General features: G+C 46.9%; 1 protein-coding gene across 4 annotated transcripts in view; it reads right to left on the bottom strand.

Moving 5' to 3' along the window:
• PAX7 (paired box 7) overlaps positions 1-17,424 on the bottom strand; it is a 189,394-nt gene extending 171,970 nt beyond the window's left edge. The window contains exons 1-4 of one of the 4 annotated variants that reach the window (XM_068241710.1): positions 17,063-17,424; positions 10,272-10,507; positions 7,145-7,274; positions 3,659-3,793 (exon numbers count right to left, since the gene is read on the bottom strand). In XM_068241710.1, the coding sequence (XP_068097811.1) occupies positions 3,659-3,793; positions 7,145-7,274; positions 10,272-10,507; positions 17,063-17,147 (586 nt within the window). In that variant the 5' untranslated portion in view covers positions 17,148-17,424. The remainder of the gene's footprint in view (positions 1-3,658; positions 3,794-7,144; positions 7,275-10,271; positions 10,508-17,062) is intronic. The other 3 variants (XM_068241712.1, XM_068241711.1, XM_068241713.1) reach the window with 3 other exon arrangements.
• Between the last annotated feature and the right edge of the window lie 4,842 nt (positions 17,425-22,266).

The raw sequence follows: 22,266 nt of genomic DNA, 5'->3' as shown, positions 1-22,266 counted from the left end.
CCCTACAGACGGCCTGCGTGCAGCATATCCCTATAGATGGCCTGCGGGCAGCATATCCCTATAGACGGCCTGCAAGCAGCATATCCCTATAGACGGCCTGTGTGCAGCATATCCCTATAGATGGCCTGCGGGCAGCATATCCCTATAGACAGCCTGTGTGCAGCATATCCCTACAGACGGACTGCGCACACATATCCCTATAGACGGCCTTTACACATCATATTCCTCTATGAGGCCTGTGTGCAGCATATCCCTATAGATGATCTGTACGCAGCACATCCCTATAGATGGCCTGCAGATTTAGGGCAAGGTCACCTAGGCCATGGCCTAGGGCACCACAGGAACAAGGGCACCAAACCAGCAGGCTAAAATGGTGCAAGTTTGCAAATGCTGCAATGCAGAGAGATCAGGCAAGCACCTGACCGCAGTACTCTACTGCCAGCGGCCTGTGCAGTGGAAACCTTGCTCTTTCTGCACGTTTGCATTGTGGCCAGCGGCTATGGACTTGAGCAGCATTGGAGATGGAAAGGAAGAGGAAACTTCTGCACTGATGGCTGCTGCTGTGTGAAGGCAAGCTGACTACCTATACTGGGAGGGGGTGGGAAAAAGAGGGATTAAGGGAGTCAACTGGCTTCCTTTACTGGAGGAAAGGGGGAGGGGTCATCCCGCTACCTATACCAAAGGGGGGCGGCTGGTGACAGTGGCTTTGGGCGGTAAAGAGTACAAATCCGGCCCTGCCTGCAGGCAACATATCTCTATAGATGGCCTGCAAACAGCATATCCCTATAGATGGCCTGCATACAGCATATCCCTATAGATGGCCTGCATACAGCATATCCCTATAGATGGCCTGCATACAGCATATCCCTATAGATGGCCTGCATACAGCATATCCCTATAGATGGCCTGCATACAGCATATCCATAGATGGCCTGCATACCGCATATCCCTATAGATGGCCTGCATACAGCATATCCCTATAGATGGCCTGCATACAGCATATCCCTATAGATGGCCTGCATACAGCATATCCCTATAGATGGCCTGCATACAGCATATCCCTATAGATGGCCTGCATACAGCATATCCCTATAGATGGCCTGCATACAGCATATCCCTATAGATGGCCTGCATACAGCATATCTTATATACAGTCCACACAGGACAGCGTTACCTGGCCAATGCCACTCAATCATACTGTATATACATTATTTGTAGCCAGACAACACACTGCAGTAATGCCTATACATCATATATAGCCAGTCAACACGCTGCAACAAATCCTATACATTATATATAGCCAGACAACATGCTGCAACGACTGCTATACATCAAAAATAGCCAGTCAACACGCTGCAACAACTCCTATACATTATACAGTATATAGCCAGACAACACGCTGCATTGACTGCTATACATTATATCTAGCCAGACAACACGCTGCAATGACTCCTATACATTATTATATATAGCCAGACACCCATCCTCCTCCTTCACCTCTCATTGTGCTACACCCCTGAACTACCACCATCGCAACCCATCCTTTTCCTGCACCCCAATCATACAGCTGCACTCCATCCTCCTCTTCCTGCACCCCTCATTGTGCTGCACCCCTATTATACCTCCCCTCCCAAACCTAAGGTGGATTAAGAGGAAATGATGCCCTAGGCAAGGTTGTTATTTTTGGCCCCCCTGGTCCTTAATGAGGAAGCCCATCCTCTTCATGCACCCCAGTCATGCAACTGCACCTCCTCCTCTTGCACCCCTTATTGCGCTGCATCCCTGTACTACCCCCAAAACATTCTTTCTGCACCCCAGTGATACGCCACAACCATAGCTGCTCCTATGCTTACCTTTCTACAATCCTGAGCTCCCGTGCCCCTCTTCTTCTGAACACTTCCTCCTCTTCATCTTACACTTCTATGGAAAAGCTTATTTCACTCACAACTTTCTTCTGTCAGTTTCCCCTGGTGTCACATGTAGCTTCTCGGGCAGCTTGTTGCATTCCTATCATTTTCTTTCCCTGTGTGATTACTTCATAAACACTCATGACCCCCTTGTCTTCATGGCACCTTCCAGGTTGTTCAGATAATCTGCTAGACTGTTATTTAACACACCATCCATGAGTGCAACACAGATATCTCCATTGTGGCCTACAAGATGCAGGTCAAACCACTGGAGACACACCAATACAATATACCCCTCTCATCTGACCAGATCACAGACAAGCAGATTCTCCAAAAAGCCAAAGTCACCATCAGAAGTCAACATTCCTACAAATATTCCAAACCAGTGCAATGCAGACATCAAACCAACAAACGTTGATTCCGGTGATACCTTTAATGACTAACTTCACATGGTTTATTGCAAGCTTTATTCTTCAGGCATTATACTGAACTGGATTAGAATCGTGCAATATCTTATTGTACAGATCTGATCCAGTTCTGTATAATGCTTGAAGAAGAAACTTAACGTTTCGAAAGCTTGCAATAAACCATGTGCAGTTAGTCATTAAAGGTATCACTGGAATAAACGTTTGTTGGTTTCAGGTTTGCATTTCTGCTCCTCGGCTAACACCGGACCACACTTCACTCTGCTAAACCAGTGCAAGTGAAATTGGGCCAAAACTCATTATAAAGATTCGCATTAGTCGCTCTGAGCATCATTTGCAAATGTACATCAATTTTGCACCACATTTCCTTGCACCAATTGTGATCAATTTGCCCCGTGGCCCATATGAAATTAACTTTTTCTCCTGAGTTTTCTCCTAGGAGATAATTTTTAATCTTCTGTTTAAAATAACCTTTCATCACTGTGCCATTGAAAAGGTATCAAAAAGTAGATGATAAAGTACTGTCAACATTTTCTTGCTTGCTGATGGCTTAAAAGGCATTTCATTATTAAGGTGTGGAGATATTACCGAGTCCTCGGAGAAAACTCAAGATGAGTTAAAGAGTACCTCCAGTATAAAAGGCAGAGCTTGTTATGCCAGGCTCTGTGTTAGTGAGGGGGGGGATTGGGGGGGGTTCTTTGAAAACCTTCGCCTGCGTTTCCACCAGCCGGCAGCCACCAGTTAACAAATCAAGCCAAGCCAGACCACAGTACCGGTCAGTTTCATGAATAGTTCCTTGGATGTAATATTATTCTTCATGAAGCCTGACTTTGTGCATTTAAAGAGTTTTTAACAAGATTTTTTTGTATACGTACCAATAAAGCTTTTCAAATTTTTGTACTGCAAGATTGCATCATAGCATTTTGTATAAGTCCATTTTCTAAAGAAATAGCCACCAATTAGGCCGCAGCAGCCGAGCTGGGGGTGGGCCGTGGCAACGCATATGGTGTTGGCCAAGGCCTCAGCAGAACGTTGAGGGGAGTGCTCACCTAAATGAATGAATTATAGCCAATCAGGTAAGTAATTAACCCTGAACCCCCCCCCCCCCCCCCAATACTGCATCATTAAGACAGAGCCTGGCATGGCAGTATACCGGAGGTAGACTTTTATTGCATATGGGCCCCAAGCCTTAAACCAGAAGAAAACAAAAGACATCAGAGTGGTCTCTAGGGGTCCTGCTCCTTCTAGCAACACAAATGCCAGCAGGTTAGGCCTTCCCAGAGATTGGAATGGCAAGGTTGGTAAAGGTACTGCCAGGGGTCCTACCTTTGTCGCCCAGGATGCCATCTATGCTGTGCTTTGTCTTCTTCTCTCCATCCTCCTCTTTCTTATCACATTCATCTTCGTCCTCCTTCTTCCCGAACTTTATTCTGAGCACCCGGCTAATCGAGCTCACTAAACCTCAGAAATGAAAAGATACAGAAGGGCATATTAATTGGGGCTCCGGGAGGCCTTGTTACATGCTATTATTGTAACATGTGGGCATTGCTGTGTATTGCTATAAGATGGGGCAAGAAAGTGGACCTGCTGTGACTAGAAATAAGGGGAGTAACAGGTGGGGTCTTCTAGCTCTACTACTGAAGCCCAGAGATATTTCACTACTTCCACTACATCTCTGAATTATTTACTGCAGTTATGATTACTAGTGACCTTACCCCGTCTAAAAACGGGCTAGGTCTGTCACCACTCCTCCACTAGCCTGCCTGCCATGCATGCAAGCGCCCGCCCTTTCTGGCCCCGCCCTCCATCAGTCTCTGCTTCCCTCCCTGCACATGCACAGTAGGGCAAAACACGGGACACACACACAAACACAGGAAGCGAGGGACACCCCTTCCCTTTTCTCTCTTCGCTGCCCTTCATGGCCTTAGGGCCCATCTCATAAGGGTCATAAAACAAGTGTGGTCATCATGATCCTCATAACAACTGTAGCCACAAAAACACTTGACCTGAGGTATAGTCCCCTGTATCAGAGGAAGGGAAGGTTAGTAGCTCTGGCTGCTCCCTTCTAGTTATGCCACTGGATTATACCATGATGTCCCTTTCATAGGAGCTGCCCCCCTCTAGTTACGCCCCTTGAATATACCATGATGTCCCTTCTATACGGGGAACAGAGAGAGTTATTTGCTCTTGCTATATAACATTTGAGCACTGCTATTTACATAACTAGGAGGGGACAAAGGGGGACTGTTAGACCAGAAGAATTTGTGGAGGGGGGCACAGGGGTCTTGCTGTCTACTACTAGTGGAATGAGGGGAATCTCATCGCCTGTTACCACTGTAAATTGTGGGAAAAAAACTGGGAAACAACTACTACCAGCAGGACTACTGCTACTGTGAATGGGAGGTATACCACCTGCTGCCTCCTGACATATTTCTGGGTAGAAGGAGAGACTACTGGCCCAAAACACTGCTGCTGTCTGCTTCATCTGTCACTATAGGGGATTGTTCCAAACTTTCTAACTTAAAAACATCCACTGATATAATGAAATCTGCTGTTCCTAACTGCTACTGAGTACTGTCCCCAACTCCTACTGGGCACTGTCCCCACCTCCTACTGAGCACTGTCCCCGCCTCCTACTGAGCACTGTCCCAGCCTCCTACTGAGCTCTGTCCCCGCCTCCTACTGAGCACAGTCACCGCCTCCTACTGAGCACTGTCCCCGCCTCCTACTGAGCACTGTCCTAGCCTCCTACTGAGCACTGTCCCAGCCTCCTACTGAGCACTGTCCCCGCCTCCTACTGAGCACTGTCCCCGCCTCCTGAGCACTGTCCTCGCCTCCTTTTGAGCACTGTCCCCACCTCCTACTGAGCACTGTCCCCACCTCCTACTGAGCACTGTCCCCACCTCCTACTGAGAACTGTCACCACCTCCTACTGAGCACTGTCCCCACTTCCTACTGAGCACTGTCCCCACCTCCTACTGAGCACTGTCCCCACCTCCTACTGAGCACTGTCCCCACCTTCGACTGAGCACTGTGCATGGCCTACCAGTTAGCACTAGCTCTGCCTTCAACTCAACACTGTCTCGGCCTTCCATTGAACAGTGTCTTCACTTGCCCTGAGCACTATCCTCGCATACCATTGAACACTGTCCCTGCTGGTCACTGAGCACTGTCACTGAGCATTGTCCCTGCCTGACACTGAGTACTGTCCCTGCCTGTCACTTGCCACTGCCCCCACCTGTCACTGAGCACTGCCCCCACCTGTCACTGACCACTGCCCCCAACTGTCACTGAGCACTGTCCCTGCCTGTCACTGAGCACTGTCCCCGCCTGCCACTGAGCACTGCCCCCGCCTGCCACTGAGCACTGCCCCTGCCTGTCACTGAGCACTGCCCCAGCCTGTCACTGAGCACTGCCCCCGCCTGCCACTGAGCACTGCCCCCGCCTGCCACTGAGCACTGCCCCTGCCTGTCACTGAGCACTGCCCCCGCCTGCCACTGAGCACTGTCCTGCCTGTTACTGAGCACTCTACCTGCCTTTCACTGAGCACTGCCCCCGCCTGTCACTGAGCACTGTCCCTGCCTGTCACTGAGCACTGCCCCCGCCTGCCACTGAGCACTGCCCCTGCCTGTCACTGAGCACTGTCCCTGCCTGTCACTGAGCACTGCCCCTGCCTGTCACTGAGCACTGCCCCTGCCTGCCACTGAGCACTGTCCTGCCTGTCACTGAGCACTCTACCTGCCTTTCACTGAGCACTGCCCCCGCCTGTCAATGAGCACTGTCCCCGCCTGTCACTGAGCACTGCCCCCGCCTGCCACTGAGCACTGCCCCTGCCTGTCACTGAGCACTCTACCTGCCTTTCACTGAGCACGGCCCCCGCCTGTCACTGAGCACTGTCCCTGCCTGTCACTGAGCACTGTCCCTGCCTGTCACTGAGCACTGCCCCCACCTGTCACTGAGCACTCTACCTGCCTGTCACTGAGCACTGTCCCTGCCTGTCACTGAGCACTGCCCCCACCTGTCACTGAGCACTGTCCCTGCCTGTCACTGAGCACTGCCCACACCTGCCACGGAGCACTGTCCCAGCCTGTCACTGAGCACTGCCCCCGCCTGCCACTGAGCACTGCCCCTGCCTGTCACTGGGCACTGCCCCCGCCTGTCACTGAGCACTGTCCTGCCTGTCACTGAGCACTGCCCCCGCCTGTCACTGAGCACTCTACCTGCCTGTCACTGAGCACTGTCCTGCCTGTCACTGAGCACTGCCCCCGCCTGTCACTGAGCACTCTGCCTTCCACTGGGCACTGCCCCCGCCTGTCACTGAGCACTCTACCTGCCTGTCACTGAGCACTGTCCTGCCTGTCACTGAGCACTGCCCCCGCCTGTCACTGAGCACTCTACCTGCCTGCCACTGGGTACTGCCCCCACCTGTCACTGAGCACTATCCCTGCCTGTCACTGAGCACTGTCCTGCCTGTCACTGAGCACTCTACCTGCCTGTCACTGAGCACTGCCCCCGCCTGTCACTGAGCACTGTCCTTGCCTGTCACTGAGCACGGTCCCTGCCTGTCACTGAGCACTGCCCCCACCTGTCACTGAGCACTATCCCTGCCTGTCACTGAGCACTGTCCTGCCTGTCACTGAGCACTGCCCCCGCCTCCCACTGGGTACTGCCCCCGCCTATCACTGAGCACTGTCCCTGTCTGTCACTGAGTGCTGCTATTATACTAATCTAACTAGCCATATACATTGACAGATGTCAGTTATTTCAAGCATACCCCCCAACCCTCCCCCTGCTTTGTGTCCCTTGGCTCACCTGAGGGGACAGTGCTGCGGTCGCAGTGGCCGTCCTTCAGCAGCCGGTCCCGGATCTCCCAGCTGAACATCCCGGGGTTCTCCCGCTTGTATTCCTCAATCTTCTTCTCTACATCAGGCGTGGCGACCTGCTTCATTGTCACACAAGAGACAGCGGGCGTGTCACTATGCTGAGCCCCAGCACTTATACATTATATACATCCTATATTATATAGTGTACATCACTATACTGAGCCCCAGCACTTATACATTATATATATTATACACACAGGAGACAGCGGCCTGTCACTATGCTGAGCCCCAGCACTTATACATTATATACATACTGTAATATATACATCACTATGCTGAGCCCCAGCGCTTATACATTATACACATCACTATGCTGAGCCCCAGCACTTATACATTATACACATCACTATGCTGAGCCCCAGCACTTATACATTATATACATACTGTAATATATACATCACTATGCTGAGCCCCAGCACTTATACATTATATACATACTGTAATATAAACAACACTATGCTGAGCCCTAGCGCTTATACATTATATACATCCTACATTATATACTTCACTATGCTGAGCCCCAGCGCTTATACATTATATACATCCTACATTATATACTTCACTATGCTGAGCCCCAGCGCTTATACATTATATACATCCTACATTATATACTTCACTATGCTGAGCCCCAGCACTTATACATTATATACATACTGTAATATATACATCACTATGCTGAGCCCCAGCGCTTATACATTATATACATACTGTAATATATACATCACTATGCTGAGCCCCAGCGCTTATACATTATATACATCCTATATACATCACTATGCTGAGCCCCAGCGCTTATACATTATATACATCCTACATTATATACGTCACTATGCTGATCCCCAGCGCTTATACATTATATACATCACACACACACACACAGGAGACAGTGGGCGTGTCAGTATGCTGAGCCCCAGCACTTATACATTATATACATACTGTAATATATACATCACTATGCTGAGCCCCAGCACTTATACATTATATACATACTGTAATATATACATCACTATGCTGAGCCCCAACGCTTATACATTATATACATCCTACATTATATACTTCACTATGCTGAGCCCCAGCACTTATACATTATATACATACTGTAATATATACATCACTATGCTGAGCCCCAGCGCTTATACATTATATACATACTGTAATATATACATCACTATGCTGAGCCCCAGCGCTTATACATTATATACATCCTATATACATCACTATGCTGAGCCCCAGCGCTTATACATTATATACATCCTACATTATATACGTCACTATGCTGATCCCCAGCGCTTATACATTATATACATCACACACACACACACAGGAGACAGTGGGCGTGTCAGTATGCTGAGCCCCAGCACTTATACATTATATACATACTGTAATATATACATCACTATGCTGAGCCCCAGCACTTATACATTATATACATACTGTAATATATACATCACTATGTTGAACCCCAGCGCTTATGCATTATATACATCCTATATTATATACGTCACTATACTGATCCCCAGCGCTTATACATTATATACATCACTATGCTGAGCCCCAGCGCTTATACATTATACACATCCTCTATTATATACATCGCTATGCTGAGCCCCAGCGCTTATACATTATACACATCCTATATAATATACATCGCTATGCTGAGCCCCAGCGCTTATACATTATACACATCCTATATTATATACATCACTATGCTGAGCCCCAGCACTTATACATTATATACATACTGTAATATATACATCACTATGCTGAGCCCCAGCGCTTATACATTATATACATCCTATATTATATACATCACTATGCTGAGCCCCAGCGCTTACACATTATACACATCCTATATAATATACATCACTATGCGAGCCCCAGCGCTTATACATTATACACATCCTATATTATATACGTCACTATGCTGAGCCCCAGCGCTTATACATTATACACATCCTATATAATATACATCATTATGCTGAGCCCCAGCGCTTATACATTATACACATCCTATATTATATACGTCACTATGCTGAGCCCCAGCGCTTATACATTATACACATCCTATATTATATACATCACTATGCTGAGCCCCAGCGCTTATACATTATATACAGCCTATATTATATATATGTCACTATGCTGAGTCCCAGCACTTATACGATATACACATCCTATATTATATATATGTCACTATGCTGAGTCCCAGCACTTAAACATTATACACATCCTATATTATATACATCACTATGCTGAGCCCCAGCGTTTATACATTATATACATCCTCTATTATATACATCACTATGCTGAGCCCTAGCGCTTATACATTATACACATCACTATGCTGAGCCCCAGCACTTATACATTATACACATCCTATATTATATACATCATATGCTGAGCCCCAGCGCTTATACATTATACGCATCCTGTATTATATACATCACTATGCTGAGCCCCAGCGCTTATACATTATATACATCACTATGCTTAGCCCCAGCACTTATACATTATATACATCACTATGCTGAGCCCCAGTGCTTATACATTATATACAGTACGTCACTATGCTGAGCCCCAGCGTTTATACATTATATACATCCTATATTATATACGTCATATGCTGAGCCCCAGCGCTTATACATTATACGCATCCTGTATTATATACATCACTATGCTGAGCCCCATCGCTTATACAATATATACGTCACTATGCTGAGCCCCAGCGTTTATACATTATATACATCCTATATTATATACATCTCTATGCTGAGCCCCAGCGCTTATACATTATACACATCCTATATTATATACGTCACTATGCTGAGCCCCAGCGCTTATAAATTATATACATCCTATATTACATACATCACTGTGCTAAGCCTCAGCGCTTATACATTATACACATCCTATATTATATACATAACTATGCTGAGCCCCAGCGCTTATACATTATATACGTCACTATGCTGAGCCCAAGCGCTTAAACATTATATCTAACCTATATGATATAATACACAGTATACATCGGTTATATGTAAGGATCACATACTCACCCTGGGTTTGCTGCCCCCTATGGCCCCGGGTCTGATGGAGCCAGTCTCCTGGTATCGGCAGAGGATTTTGGACACGCAGCCGTGAGACACCCTCAGCTGGCGTGAGATGACGCATGGTCGGATGCCATGGTGGGCCATCTCCACAATCTTGTGTCGGATGTGGTTGGGCAGCGGTCGGCCGTTGATGAAGACTCCCCCAAGCTGGTTGACTCTTCCCTGCCCCAGAGGGGTAGACACTGCAGGCACAGGACAGACAGGGCATTACTGGGCTGCTCAATAGATTTATGGCATTATTGGCACAAGACCAGATTACTGGCATATTACTGGGCACTATAAGGGATTATTGCCACATGAATAGGCTTTACAGAACATGATTTACATACTGTCTGCTGCATTAGAAGAAACTATTGGGCTATTACTGGGCAATACAGGCATGACTGGCATATTACTGGGTGCCATAACAGATTATTGGCATCCTAATAGGCACTTTAGAGATTTGTGCTGCATTACAGAACACTAGCAGGTCCTTGGCACATTAGTGGGTACTATTGGAGATTATTAAAATGTAATGCCCACCAAAAAGTTTACTGACTTATAAGTGGATGCTAAAGGGCTGTTAACACATTTCCGAGCATTGTAGGAGATCCTTGGCAACATACTGGGCACTGTGAAAAGGTTATTCAATTTCTTACCAATGGTCACTTAAAGGACAACTGTAATGAGAGGGATATGGAAGCTGCCATATTTATTTTCTTATAAGCAATGCTAGTTGCCTGGCTGTCCTGCTGATCCTTTGCCCCTAATGCTGGGAATACACCATACTTTTTTCATCAGATAGATGGTTCGATAGATAATTTCCAACATGCGCGATCTTATTTTCGATTTCTGATCGACTTCTCATAGAAGTGAATGGAAATAGATAAGAAAACATAACATAATTGAATCAGAAATTGATCGGAAAATCAAGTCGGAAATCAATCGGATGGAAAATCAACCAAAAAAATGCATCGTGTACACCCAGCATAATGATTTTAGCCATAAACCCTGAACAAGCATGCAGCAGATCAGATGTTTCAGACATTACTGTCAGATCTGAAAAAATTAGCTTCATGCTTGTTTCTGGTGTGATTCAAGCACTACTGCAGCCAAATAGATCAGCAGGGCTGCCAGGCAACTGGTATTGTTTAACAGGAAATAATATGGCAGGCTGGCAGCTTCCACATTCTTCTCCCTACAGTTGTCCTTTAAGAGATGTTGGCCCAGATGTTGGGTACTCTAAAGGCCTGGTTCACACATATATCTGCACATTTCCGGTCTGGTCCAGTACTGGCCTGTTTTGCATCATTTTTCCTTCCTCTTTCTATCAGTTTTACCTGGCTGGACCGGAAATGTACACATTTTATGTGTGAAAACAGCCATTGAAACACATACAAAACTGACAGGACTGGTCCTGAAATGTATATATTTCTATGTGTGAACACAGCCATAAAAAGGCATGCAAAACGGACGCCAACTGTCAAAAACTGACAGGACAAGACTGGACACCTTTCTAGACTGAATGGCATTTAATGGGCACTACAGGAGGTTATTAGCATGTCAGTGAAGGCATGATTGGCATTCAGAAGTAAACTGACACATTGCAACTGTCTGCAACCAGCCAAATATATGCTGATATATGACAATATGTATAAATCATTAACCCCTCAGAATGTTCCTCTGTAAACTCGTTTATAGGTCAGAAGAAAATACTCTTGTGACAAATGAATTATTTCTACAGTCTGCTGATTAAATATCCTTCATATCTACAGATAGATGAATTAATGGCAGCGAATGAGAGCACAGGATCACTCTAGAAACTCAGAGATGGGAGAAAACAACGATTTAAAAAAAGAAAGAAAGAAAATGCACAAAAATTCTGAATTTCGTCAAATATTGCTTAAATATGGAGCGAATTATACAGCGATTATTCGAACGTTTATAGCGAATATATTTAATAGTAACACACGAATGTATTACACTAAAAAACTTGTGTAACGATTAAACGTCAGCTGAGTTTAACGAATGGCAAACGGTAATAATATGAGCTCAGTAAAATTGTGTAGAACAAAGTTCAGAAAATATGACTCTCTTTCCTAATGGTTATACGACCTATTGTAATGATGACGTAAATCATATAGATGTATACTGCTGGAGACTTTATAGGTGTAGAAATATAACAGAACTACGCAGAATCTGCATATAACGGTATAGGTGAGTGTATGGATATATATATATATATATATATATATATATATATATATATATTATATTTAATTATATAAGTATACTAAAATGGTATAATTTACATTTTTTTTCTGCGTAATATGTAGTCGCTTTATAAATACAATAAGTAAATTGTATATATATATTATTATTGTTATTATATACAACGGATGTTTCCCGTTGTATATCATGTGTAAATATTACACAGTTGGTGTGTTCTATCTATTATGTATAGTTTTTATTCTTGTGCAACACCACGAAGATGCTGACACAATGGAAATAATAATAACATTCCCAATAATATAGAAATGTAACTAATTGTTTGAGAATATATGTAATACACATACTATATGTTAATTATTGTAACTGAAAAATACAGTTCCTGACTATACGGCCATTATCTTGTAAATGACTAGTTGTGATATACTTTTTATGGCTGTTGTAAGATACTTTTGGCAGCTGTAGTTATAAATTGCCGATTACAAAAAAAGGATTGCTATATGTTTTCATTTAGTATTTATGGTTGGATAGTATTATTTATGGTATTGAAAAATAAAATAGCTGAACGACTTATGATTTAGGACTCCATATATAATAAATGCGATTTTCTAAGTAGTGATGTCACAAGACCTGTATCCCTCATATATGATTATAGTTATTATTATATATTATAGTGAGCGGCTGAGGGGTCGGCGGGACCTCCGTTGGGCTCCCTGGCATTGGCCGGCATAGCGGGAACCCCCCAGAAGCTGAAGCCGCCGGTCTGGCCACTTATGCCGCATAACGAGACTGGGACTGTGATTCGCGGAGAATAATGCGCAATTGGGCGCATATCGCGCCGCAGATCTGGCAGATTAGGGCGATTTTCGGGGAAGGCGGCTGCATAATTTACAGGGTGGGCTGGAAAAAGGCGATATTTGGAGATTTAATGACAATCATGCGCCTCTAATTCCCAGTCACCCGGCTGCGACCCTCCGGACGTGCGATCCCCCCACAAGGGCCACTCCGGGCCCCATTCCGCATTCAAGTGTGCGCGACAAGCGCGGCTCATTATTGGCAGTCATGTTGTGCAAACATGGCGCTAATCCATTGATCCGTCTCTTTGCCGTCTGTTTTACTGTCATTTGCTACAGAGAAGCACTCGACTAAATCCCCCCAGCTTGTGTGTTTTGCCGTTTTCGTGGCTTTTCGCGGATTTCGTGCCGCCACTTGATCACGGAATGTATAATGTGGATTTGGGGAATTGGGTGCGATGCGCAATGCGAAACCTTCTCAGAGTCCTATGATTGCCGAGGATGGGCCATGACAGCTGCCGAGGACTGGGGAGCCACAAACTACCCCCCCCCCCCTTAAAAAGAATACATTCCAACATCCAAACCCACAGAACTCCACCAAGTGCAGTGCTTCCCTCAAAACTCATAACCGGACCCCCGCTCCACCTGATAGCAAAACCTCAATCCAGGGAACCCTACTCAATGAAATCAATAAAAATTACAGCCCAGGATCCGCAGACTTTACTCTCTTTAATATAAATATCATGTTTGTGTGATATAGTTCTGTATGAAGCCAAGATTCATTTATGATTTATTCTCATAAAACTCAATAAAACATCTTTAAAAAAAATAAGAGTTGTCCCCAGATCTCTAAATTCCGGGTCATCTCTGCCCCATCTCTGAGGATCCATTATCCACAAATAAAGCTATCTGTCCAGTAACGGCCCCTCGAAATCGACCCGCTAGGAAGCCCCCGATCGGCACACAGATGTCTCCCCCGCAATCATAAACCTTTCTGTCGGAGAAAAAATATACAGATTGTCCTCATACATTCCAACGATTTCTCCCTCCAACCCCCAGTCCTGTAAAACCAGCAGAACTGGACTGGATCTATTACACAAAAATAGATCTCTCATACAAGAATAGATCTTTTGTACAAGACAGGCTAGATCTCTCGTACAAAACCGGATCAACTATACTTGACTGGATCTCTCCTATACAAACCGGATCTATTATACAAGACTGGATCTATTATACAAGACTAGATATCTCATACAAGAAATAATAGATCTCTTGTACAAGACAGGCTAGATATCTACTCAAAACCGGATCAATTACACTAGACTGGATCTCTCCTATACAAAACTCGATCTATTATACAAGACTATGGGCCATATGCAATTCTCTTTTTCACCTGAGTTTTCTCCTAGGAGATAATTTTTCATCTTTGATTTTAAATAACTTTCCAGTACTTTTCAACTAAAAAAGTACCGAAACGTTGGGGGAAAAGTACTAACAAAATTATTTTGAGCATTTTCTTGCCTTCTGGGGGCTTAAAAGGCATTTTATTGACAAGTTTAAAAATATCTCCTAGGAGAAAACTCAGGTGAAAAAGTAAATTGCATAAGGCCCTAGATCTCTCATACAAGAATGGGGCCCATATGCAATTCACTTTTTTCTCCTGAGCTTTCGCAAAGTTGATATTTTCAGACTTGTCAATAAAATACGTTTTAAACTGGCAGCAAGCAAGAATAATTTTGACAGTACTTTTTCGCTTACTTTTTCAATTGCAAAGTGCTAAAAATTATTTTAAATTGAAGTTGAAAAATTATCTCCTAGAAGAAATCTCGGGAGAAATAGTTAATTGCATATGCATATAGATCTCTTGTACAAGACAGACTAGATCTCTTATACAAAACTGGATCTATTACACTAGATCGGGGATCTCTCGTACAAAAATGGCCCAGAATCTTATTCAATTACATTTTCTCCAAAGTTTTCTCCTTACAGGTAATTTTTCATCTTTCATTCTCCTTACAGGTAATTTTTCATCTTCTGTTTAAAATAATTTTCCTCACTCTGCAATTGATAAAGTTGGTAAAAATTCTGTCAACATTATTTTAAGCATTTTCTTGCTTGCTAGCGGCTCAAAGGGCATTTTCTAATGAAGGTGTGAGAATATCATCAGGAGGAATTGCTTATGAGCAGACTGGATCCTGGATCATACAAATACAAACTAGATCGCTGAGGTAGATCTCTCACAGAGACCAGTCTCTGCTGAATGAGAACTTTCTGCGCTGCTTTTAGTTTTTGCCTTTTTTGGATATATCTTTTTGTAAATAAAGAGAATATAAATATTGACAAGTATCTGCTGTAATGCGAGTCGCGGCTGACAGTCTTTTCTCTGCTGGGAATAATGGATCTGCTCAGTGATGATGATGAAGTGCCCATTGATGGATGTTTATCTTTGCTTGTTAGTTTATCACCCGCCCCTCTGGGCTTTGTAAAAAGAAAGAAAAGGAAACCATATACAGCACAGACAGACCTGCTACAAAGCGACAATACAGCCGCGATCACCGGGTGACGCAACAAAGACTTATCGAATATTCGATACAAAGTATCTGAGTTCTTCGGGGAAGGACAAGTGTTATAAATTGTACAAAGATAGATACAGTTATTGATACAAACTAAACTACCTGAGGGGATCAGGCTGGAATTGGAGTGAAAAGTAGAATTAACGTGTACAACATATAATGTACACAAAGACTGGACAAAGCTACAAAGTAGCAGAGTTCATAGAATGTAACTATATAATATACAATGTAGCTATACGATATGCAATGTAACCATATGTCATACAATGTAACTATGCCATACTATGTAGCTAGATGATATGCAATGTAAGTATATGATATAATGTAACTACTATATCATATACATATAATACACGATACTATATGATATACAATGAAACTATATATCATACAATGTTACTATATGATATACAATGCAACTATATATCATACAATGTTACTATATGATATGCAATGTAGCTATATATCATACAATGTTACTATATGATATGCAATGTAGCTATATGTCATACAATGTAAATAATTATTATACAATGTAACTATATGTTATACTATAACTATATGTCATACAATGTAAATAATTATTATACAATGTAACTAAATGTTATAGAATGTAACGATAGGGTGCTGGGCTGGAATAGTAGCGGGACAGATATAAGGCATTTGAGAGATGGACGAGGCTACAATTTCCTTTCTAGTGTAACTATATGTAACAAAGTCATAAATGAATTGTGAGCGCTAACGATAGCATTATAGTAAAATACATATTTACGGTAGAACAGATGATGTTACAAAGTATATTATTGTTATTATTATTATTATTATTATTATTATTATTATTATTATTATTATTATTATTATTATTATTTATGCAGCGGCAACATATTCCGTAGCGCTGTATAGAGTACATTTCATGCAATGTGTCGTACAGTGATCATATATTGGGGTGCTCAGACTGCAAGTGTAGTGGGAAGGAATGTTGAATGCACAGAGAGCCAGGGTGAGGCAGTGAGTGGCCGGGATTCTGTGCAGTAATTAGGGGGTGTATGTGGGGCCCTTCTGAATAATAAAAATATGGATGTGGTTGCGTCCTCCTGTGTTGGTCTGGCTGCTGTGAAACTCTTCCCCCGGAGTATAGTGAGCAGGAGGGCGAGACACCTACCTTCCAGAGGGAATCCGGTACGAGGGTAGTTCTGACCTGGAGCTGGGCGCATCATCCTTGGTACAGTGCCAGGCAGAGCTGCCATGAGCGGTAGGTGAAGGCTGGGCACAGGGTGGTCACACCGCAGGGTGAGGGGCACAGGGTGGTCACACACTACAGCAGCCCCCCAGCACAGCAGATCTAGCAGTCACAGGCTGGAGAAGGTGGCACACTGGCAGGCAGGGCACGCACTGGGCTTGGCGCACTGAAGAGAACTCCTAAACCAGCTTTTTTCCCTCCTCTCCTGAACTGATGGCTTTTAGGGGAACAAATAACGTCAGCTGAGGGCTTTGCAAGTTGGTAAAGTGGCCAACTTTGGCGCACTATGTAGGAGGGGAGTGTGTGAGCAGCTCTAGGCTCTGCCCCGTTCTTTTATTCATGAAGAAAGGATGGGGCAATGCAATGGCCGGATGGACCAATAGCAGACAGTGCAAACAATGCGGCCCGGCCGGGGCTCTGAGCTCTGCCTCCCTCCTCTGAGACACAGAGAGAGAAATACTCTGACTGCTTCTCCTGATACAGCCAGGCCAGCTGTGATCATCACTGGAAATCATGGCGAGATGCTGGACTCTCCCAGGCCTCCCTACTCCAAACATACACAACTTAGCATATACTGACTATCCTGTCCGACTTACTCCCGACTCACCTGTATGACCAACTTACTAGTACGGCTGGTGCACTCCCGACCCACCTCTATGACCTACGCACTCCCGACCCACCTCTATGACCTACGCACTCCCGACCCACCTCTATGACCTACGCACTCCCGACCCACCTCTATGACCTACACACTCGCGACCCACCTCTATGACTGACGCACTCCCGACCCACCTGTACAACCGACGCACTCCCGACCCACCTGTACGACCGACTCGCTCCCAACTCACCTTTACAATCAACTCACCTTTACAATCAACTCACCTGCACAACCGATGCACTCCTGACCCACCTGCACAACCGACGCACTCCTGACCCACCTCTATGACTGACGCACTCCCGACCCACCTGCACAACCGACGCACTCCTGACCCACCGGCACAACCGACACACTCCCGACCCACCTTTACGACCGACTCGCTCACAACTCACCTTTACAATCAACTCACCTGCACAACCGACGCACTCCCGACCGACCTGTACGATCAGCTTGCTCCCAATCCATCTGTGTGACTGCCTTGCTCCCTACCCACCTATGTGACTTCCGACTCACCTGTGCGACTGCCTTGCTCCTGATCCACTTGTATGACTAGCTTGCTCCTGACCCACCTGTGCGAGCGGCTTGCTCCCGATCCAACTGTGTGACCGGCTTGCTGCCAACTCACCTGTGCCACCGTCTCTCTCACGATCCACCTGTACAACCGATGCACTCCTGACCCACCTGTGCGACTGGCTTGCTTCCGACCCACCTGTGCGACCGACTCACCTGTGCGACCGACTAGTTCCCAACTCACCTGTACAACAGACTTGCTCCCAGCACCCTATGCGACTGACGCGCTCCTACCTCACCTGTACGACCGATGTACGACCGATGTGCTCCATATTCACCTGTACAACCGACTCGCTCCCAACTCACCTGTATGACCGACTCGCTCCCAACTCACCTGTGCAACCAACGCACTCCCAACTCACCTGTACAACTGACGCACTCCTGACCCACCTGTATGACCGACTCGCTCGTAACTCACCTGTGCAATGAACGCGCTCCCGACTCACCTGTACAACCGACTCGCTCCCAACTCACCTGTATGACCGACTCACTCCCAACTCACCTGTGCAACTGATGCACTCCTGACCCACCTGTACAACCAACTCGCTCCCAACTCACCCGTGCAACCAACGCGCTCCCAACTCACCTGTACAACCGACTCGCTCCCAACTCACCTGTATGACAGACTCGCTCCCAACTCACCTGTGCAACCAACGACTCACCTGTGCGACTGATGCACTCTTGACCCACCTGTACACCCGACGCACTCCCAACTCACTGGTACGACTGACTCGATCCCGACTCACCTGTGCAACCAACGTGCTCCCGACTCACCTGCACGACCTGACTCGCTCCCAACTCACCTGTATGACAGACGTGCTCCCTGCTCACCTGTGCGACTGACGCGCTCCCAACTCACCTGTGCGAACGACGCGCTCCCTACTCACCTGTGCGACTGACGCGCTCCCGACTCACCTGTGCGACTGATGCACTCCTGACCCACCTGTACACCCGACGCACTCCCAACTCACCGGTACGACTGACTCGCTCCCGACATACCTGTGCAACCAACGTGCTCCCGACTCACCTGTACGACCGACTCGCTCCCAACTCACCTGTATGACCGACGTGCTCCCTACTCACCTGTGCGACTGACGCGCTCCCAACTCACCTGTGCGAACGACGCGCTCCTGACCCACCTGTCCGACCGACTCGCTCCCAACTCATCTGTACAACCAACTCACTCCCGACTCTCCTGTGCAACCAATACGCTCCCGACTCACCTGTGTGATTGGCTCACTCCTGATCCAGCTGTGCGACCGACGTGCTCCCGACTCACCTGTGTGACCGACTCGCTCATCCACCTGTTCAACTGACACTCTCCCAACCCACCTGTCCGACCGACTCGCTCCCGACTCACCTGTCCGATGACTCACTCCCAACTCACCTGTGGGACCGACTCGCTCCCGACCTACCTGTACGCCTGGCTCACTCATTATCCACCTGTACAACTGACGCACTCCCGACCCACCTGTGGGACCGACGCACTCCCGACTCACCTGTACGACCGGCTCGCTCCCGGCTTACCTGTACGACTGGCTCGCTCCCGGCTTACCTGTACGACCAACGTGCTCCTAACTCACCTGTACGACCGACTCGCTCCTGACTCACCTGTCCGACGACTCGCTCCCTACCTACCTGTACGCCTGGCTCACTCATTATCCACCTGTACAACTGACTGACACTCCCGACCCACTTGTGGGACCGACGCACTCCGGACTCACCTGTACGACCGGCTCGCTCCCGGCTTACCTGTACGACCGGCTCGCTCCCGGCTTACCTGTACGACTGGCTCGCTCCCGGCTTACCTGTATGACCGACGTGCTCCCTACTCACCTGTGCGACTGACGCGCTCCCAACTCACCTGTGCGAACGACGCGCTCCTGACCCACCTGTCCGACCGACTCGCTCCCAACTCATCTGTACAACCAACTCACTCCCGACCCACCTGTGCAACCAATACGCTCCCGACTCACCTGTGTGATTGGCTCACTCCTGATCCAGCTGTGCGACCGACGTGCTCCCGACTCACCTGTGTGACCGACTCGCTCATCCACCTGTTCAACTGACACTCTCCCAACCCACCTGTCCGACCGACTCGCTCCCGACTCACCTGTCCGATGACTCACTCCCAACTCACCTGTGGGACCGACTCGCTCCCGACCTACCTGTACGCCTGGCTCACTCATTATCCACCTGTACAACTGACGCACTCCCGACCCACCTGTGGGACCGACGCACTCCCGACTCACCTGTACGACCGGCTCGCTCCCGACTTACCTGTACGACCGGCTCGCTCCCGGCCTACCTGTACGACTGGCTCGCTCCCGGCTTACCTGTACGACCAACGTGCTCCTGACTCACCTGTACGACCGACTCGCTCCTGACTCACCTGTCTGACCGACTCGCTCCCTACCTACCTGTACGCCTGGCTCACTCATTATCCACCTGTACAACTGACTGACACTCCCGACCCACTTGTGGGACCGACGCACTCCGGACTCACCTGTACGACCGGCTCGCTCCCGGCTTACCTGTACGACCGGCTCGCTCCCGGCTTACCTGTACGACTGGCTCGCTCCCGGCTTACCTGTACGACCAACGTGCTCCTGACTCACCTGTACGACCGACTCGCTCCTGACTCACCTGTCCGACCGACTCGCTCCCTACCTACCTGTACGCCTGGCTCACTCATTATCCACCTGTACAACTGACTGACACTCCCGACCCACCTGTGGGACCAACGCACTCCCGACTCACCTGTACGACCGGCTCGCTCCCGACTCACCTGTCCGACCGACTCGCTCCCGACTCACCTGTCCGACCGACTCGCTCCCAACCTACCTGTACACCTGGCTCACTCATTATCCACCTGTACAACTAACTGACACTCCCGACCCACCTGTGGGACCGACGCACTCCCGGCTTACCTGTACGACCGGCTTGCTCCCGGCTTACCTGTACGACCAACATGCTCCTGACTCACCTGTACGACCAACTCGCTCCTGACTCACCTGTACGACCGACTCGCTCCTGACCTCCACCCCTCTCACATCCCAACACTTGATCTCATGGCACCTGGCAGAAATAGGGGAGATGTAGAGCCAGTGAGGAGTAATCTATTATTATTTTTACGATTCTTCCTTCTTTCTGTGGCAGAGGGGCTCAGTGGTGAATACATGGGGGAGTTCTCAGGCTCTGCCCCTGCTTGAATGCCAACCTATACACAGTGTACAGGGCTGCCAATAGACGCACAAGCGCTGGTGGAAGTTTTTCTTTTTTTATTTAGGGTTTTGCAGGAAAAATCCCCTCTCAGCAGGAGATGACGCCGAACTTCCAATTCACTTTTACTTATGTTAAAATGGGTCTTCTGAGCGGTGACAGCAGCTGTCTGCTCTCTGGACACTCTCTGTATTCTGCACCGGAGAGCTGACATGAAAGGGAGGGGAGGGGGGCTGCAGTAAATAGCCCCGAATGAGTGTTGGAGGGAGGGGGGTGCTGGGATCCGGGTTGAGGGGAGTTGGGTAGAGTTGAGATCCCACTGGATAATTCTCACTTCCACTCGCAGAGGGCTTCTATAATAAGTCACTTCCCAGGTGCCGAGCACTGAGTGAGGGGGCAAAAATCAGAGCGTGACGGGGGATGCCAAAAATGTCCCCAAATATTTCACACCATTCTCAGCCTGCACTGCGACCGCCCAGCTGCTCTAGTTCTATGTACAGTGTGTGTATACAATGTGTCTGTTATATAGTGTGTGTGTATTTCTGTTTGTATACAGTGTGTGTGTGTATATGATTTCTGTTTGTATACTGTGTGTGTGTGTGTGTGTGTGTGTGTGTGTATGAATTCTGTTTGTATACTGTGTGTGTGTGTGTATGATTTCTGTTTGTATACTGTG

The sequence above is a fragment of the Hyperolius riggenbachi genome, chromosome 6 (genome assembly GCF_040937935.1).
Source record: "Hyperolius riggenbachi isolate aHypRig1 chromosome 6, aHypRig1.pri, whole genome shotgun sequence".
In the NCBI taxonomy this organism is placed as follows: Eukaryota; Metazoa; Chordata; class Amphibia; order Anura; family Hyperoliidae; genus Hyperolius; species Hyperolius riggenbachi.
Note: the sequence above shows the minus strand (reverse complement) of the source record. Positions and strands in the feature narration are given on the sequence as shown.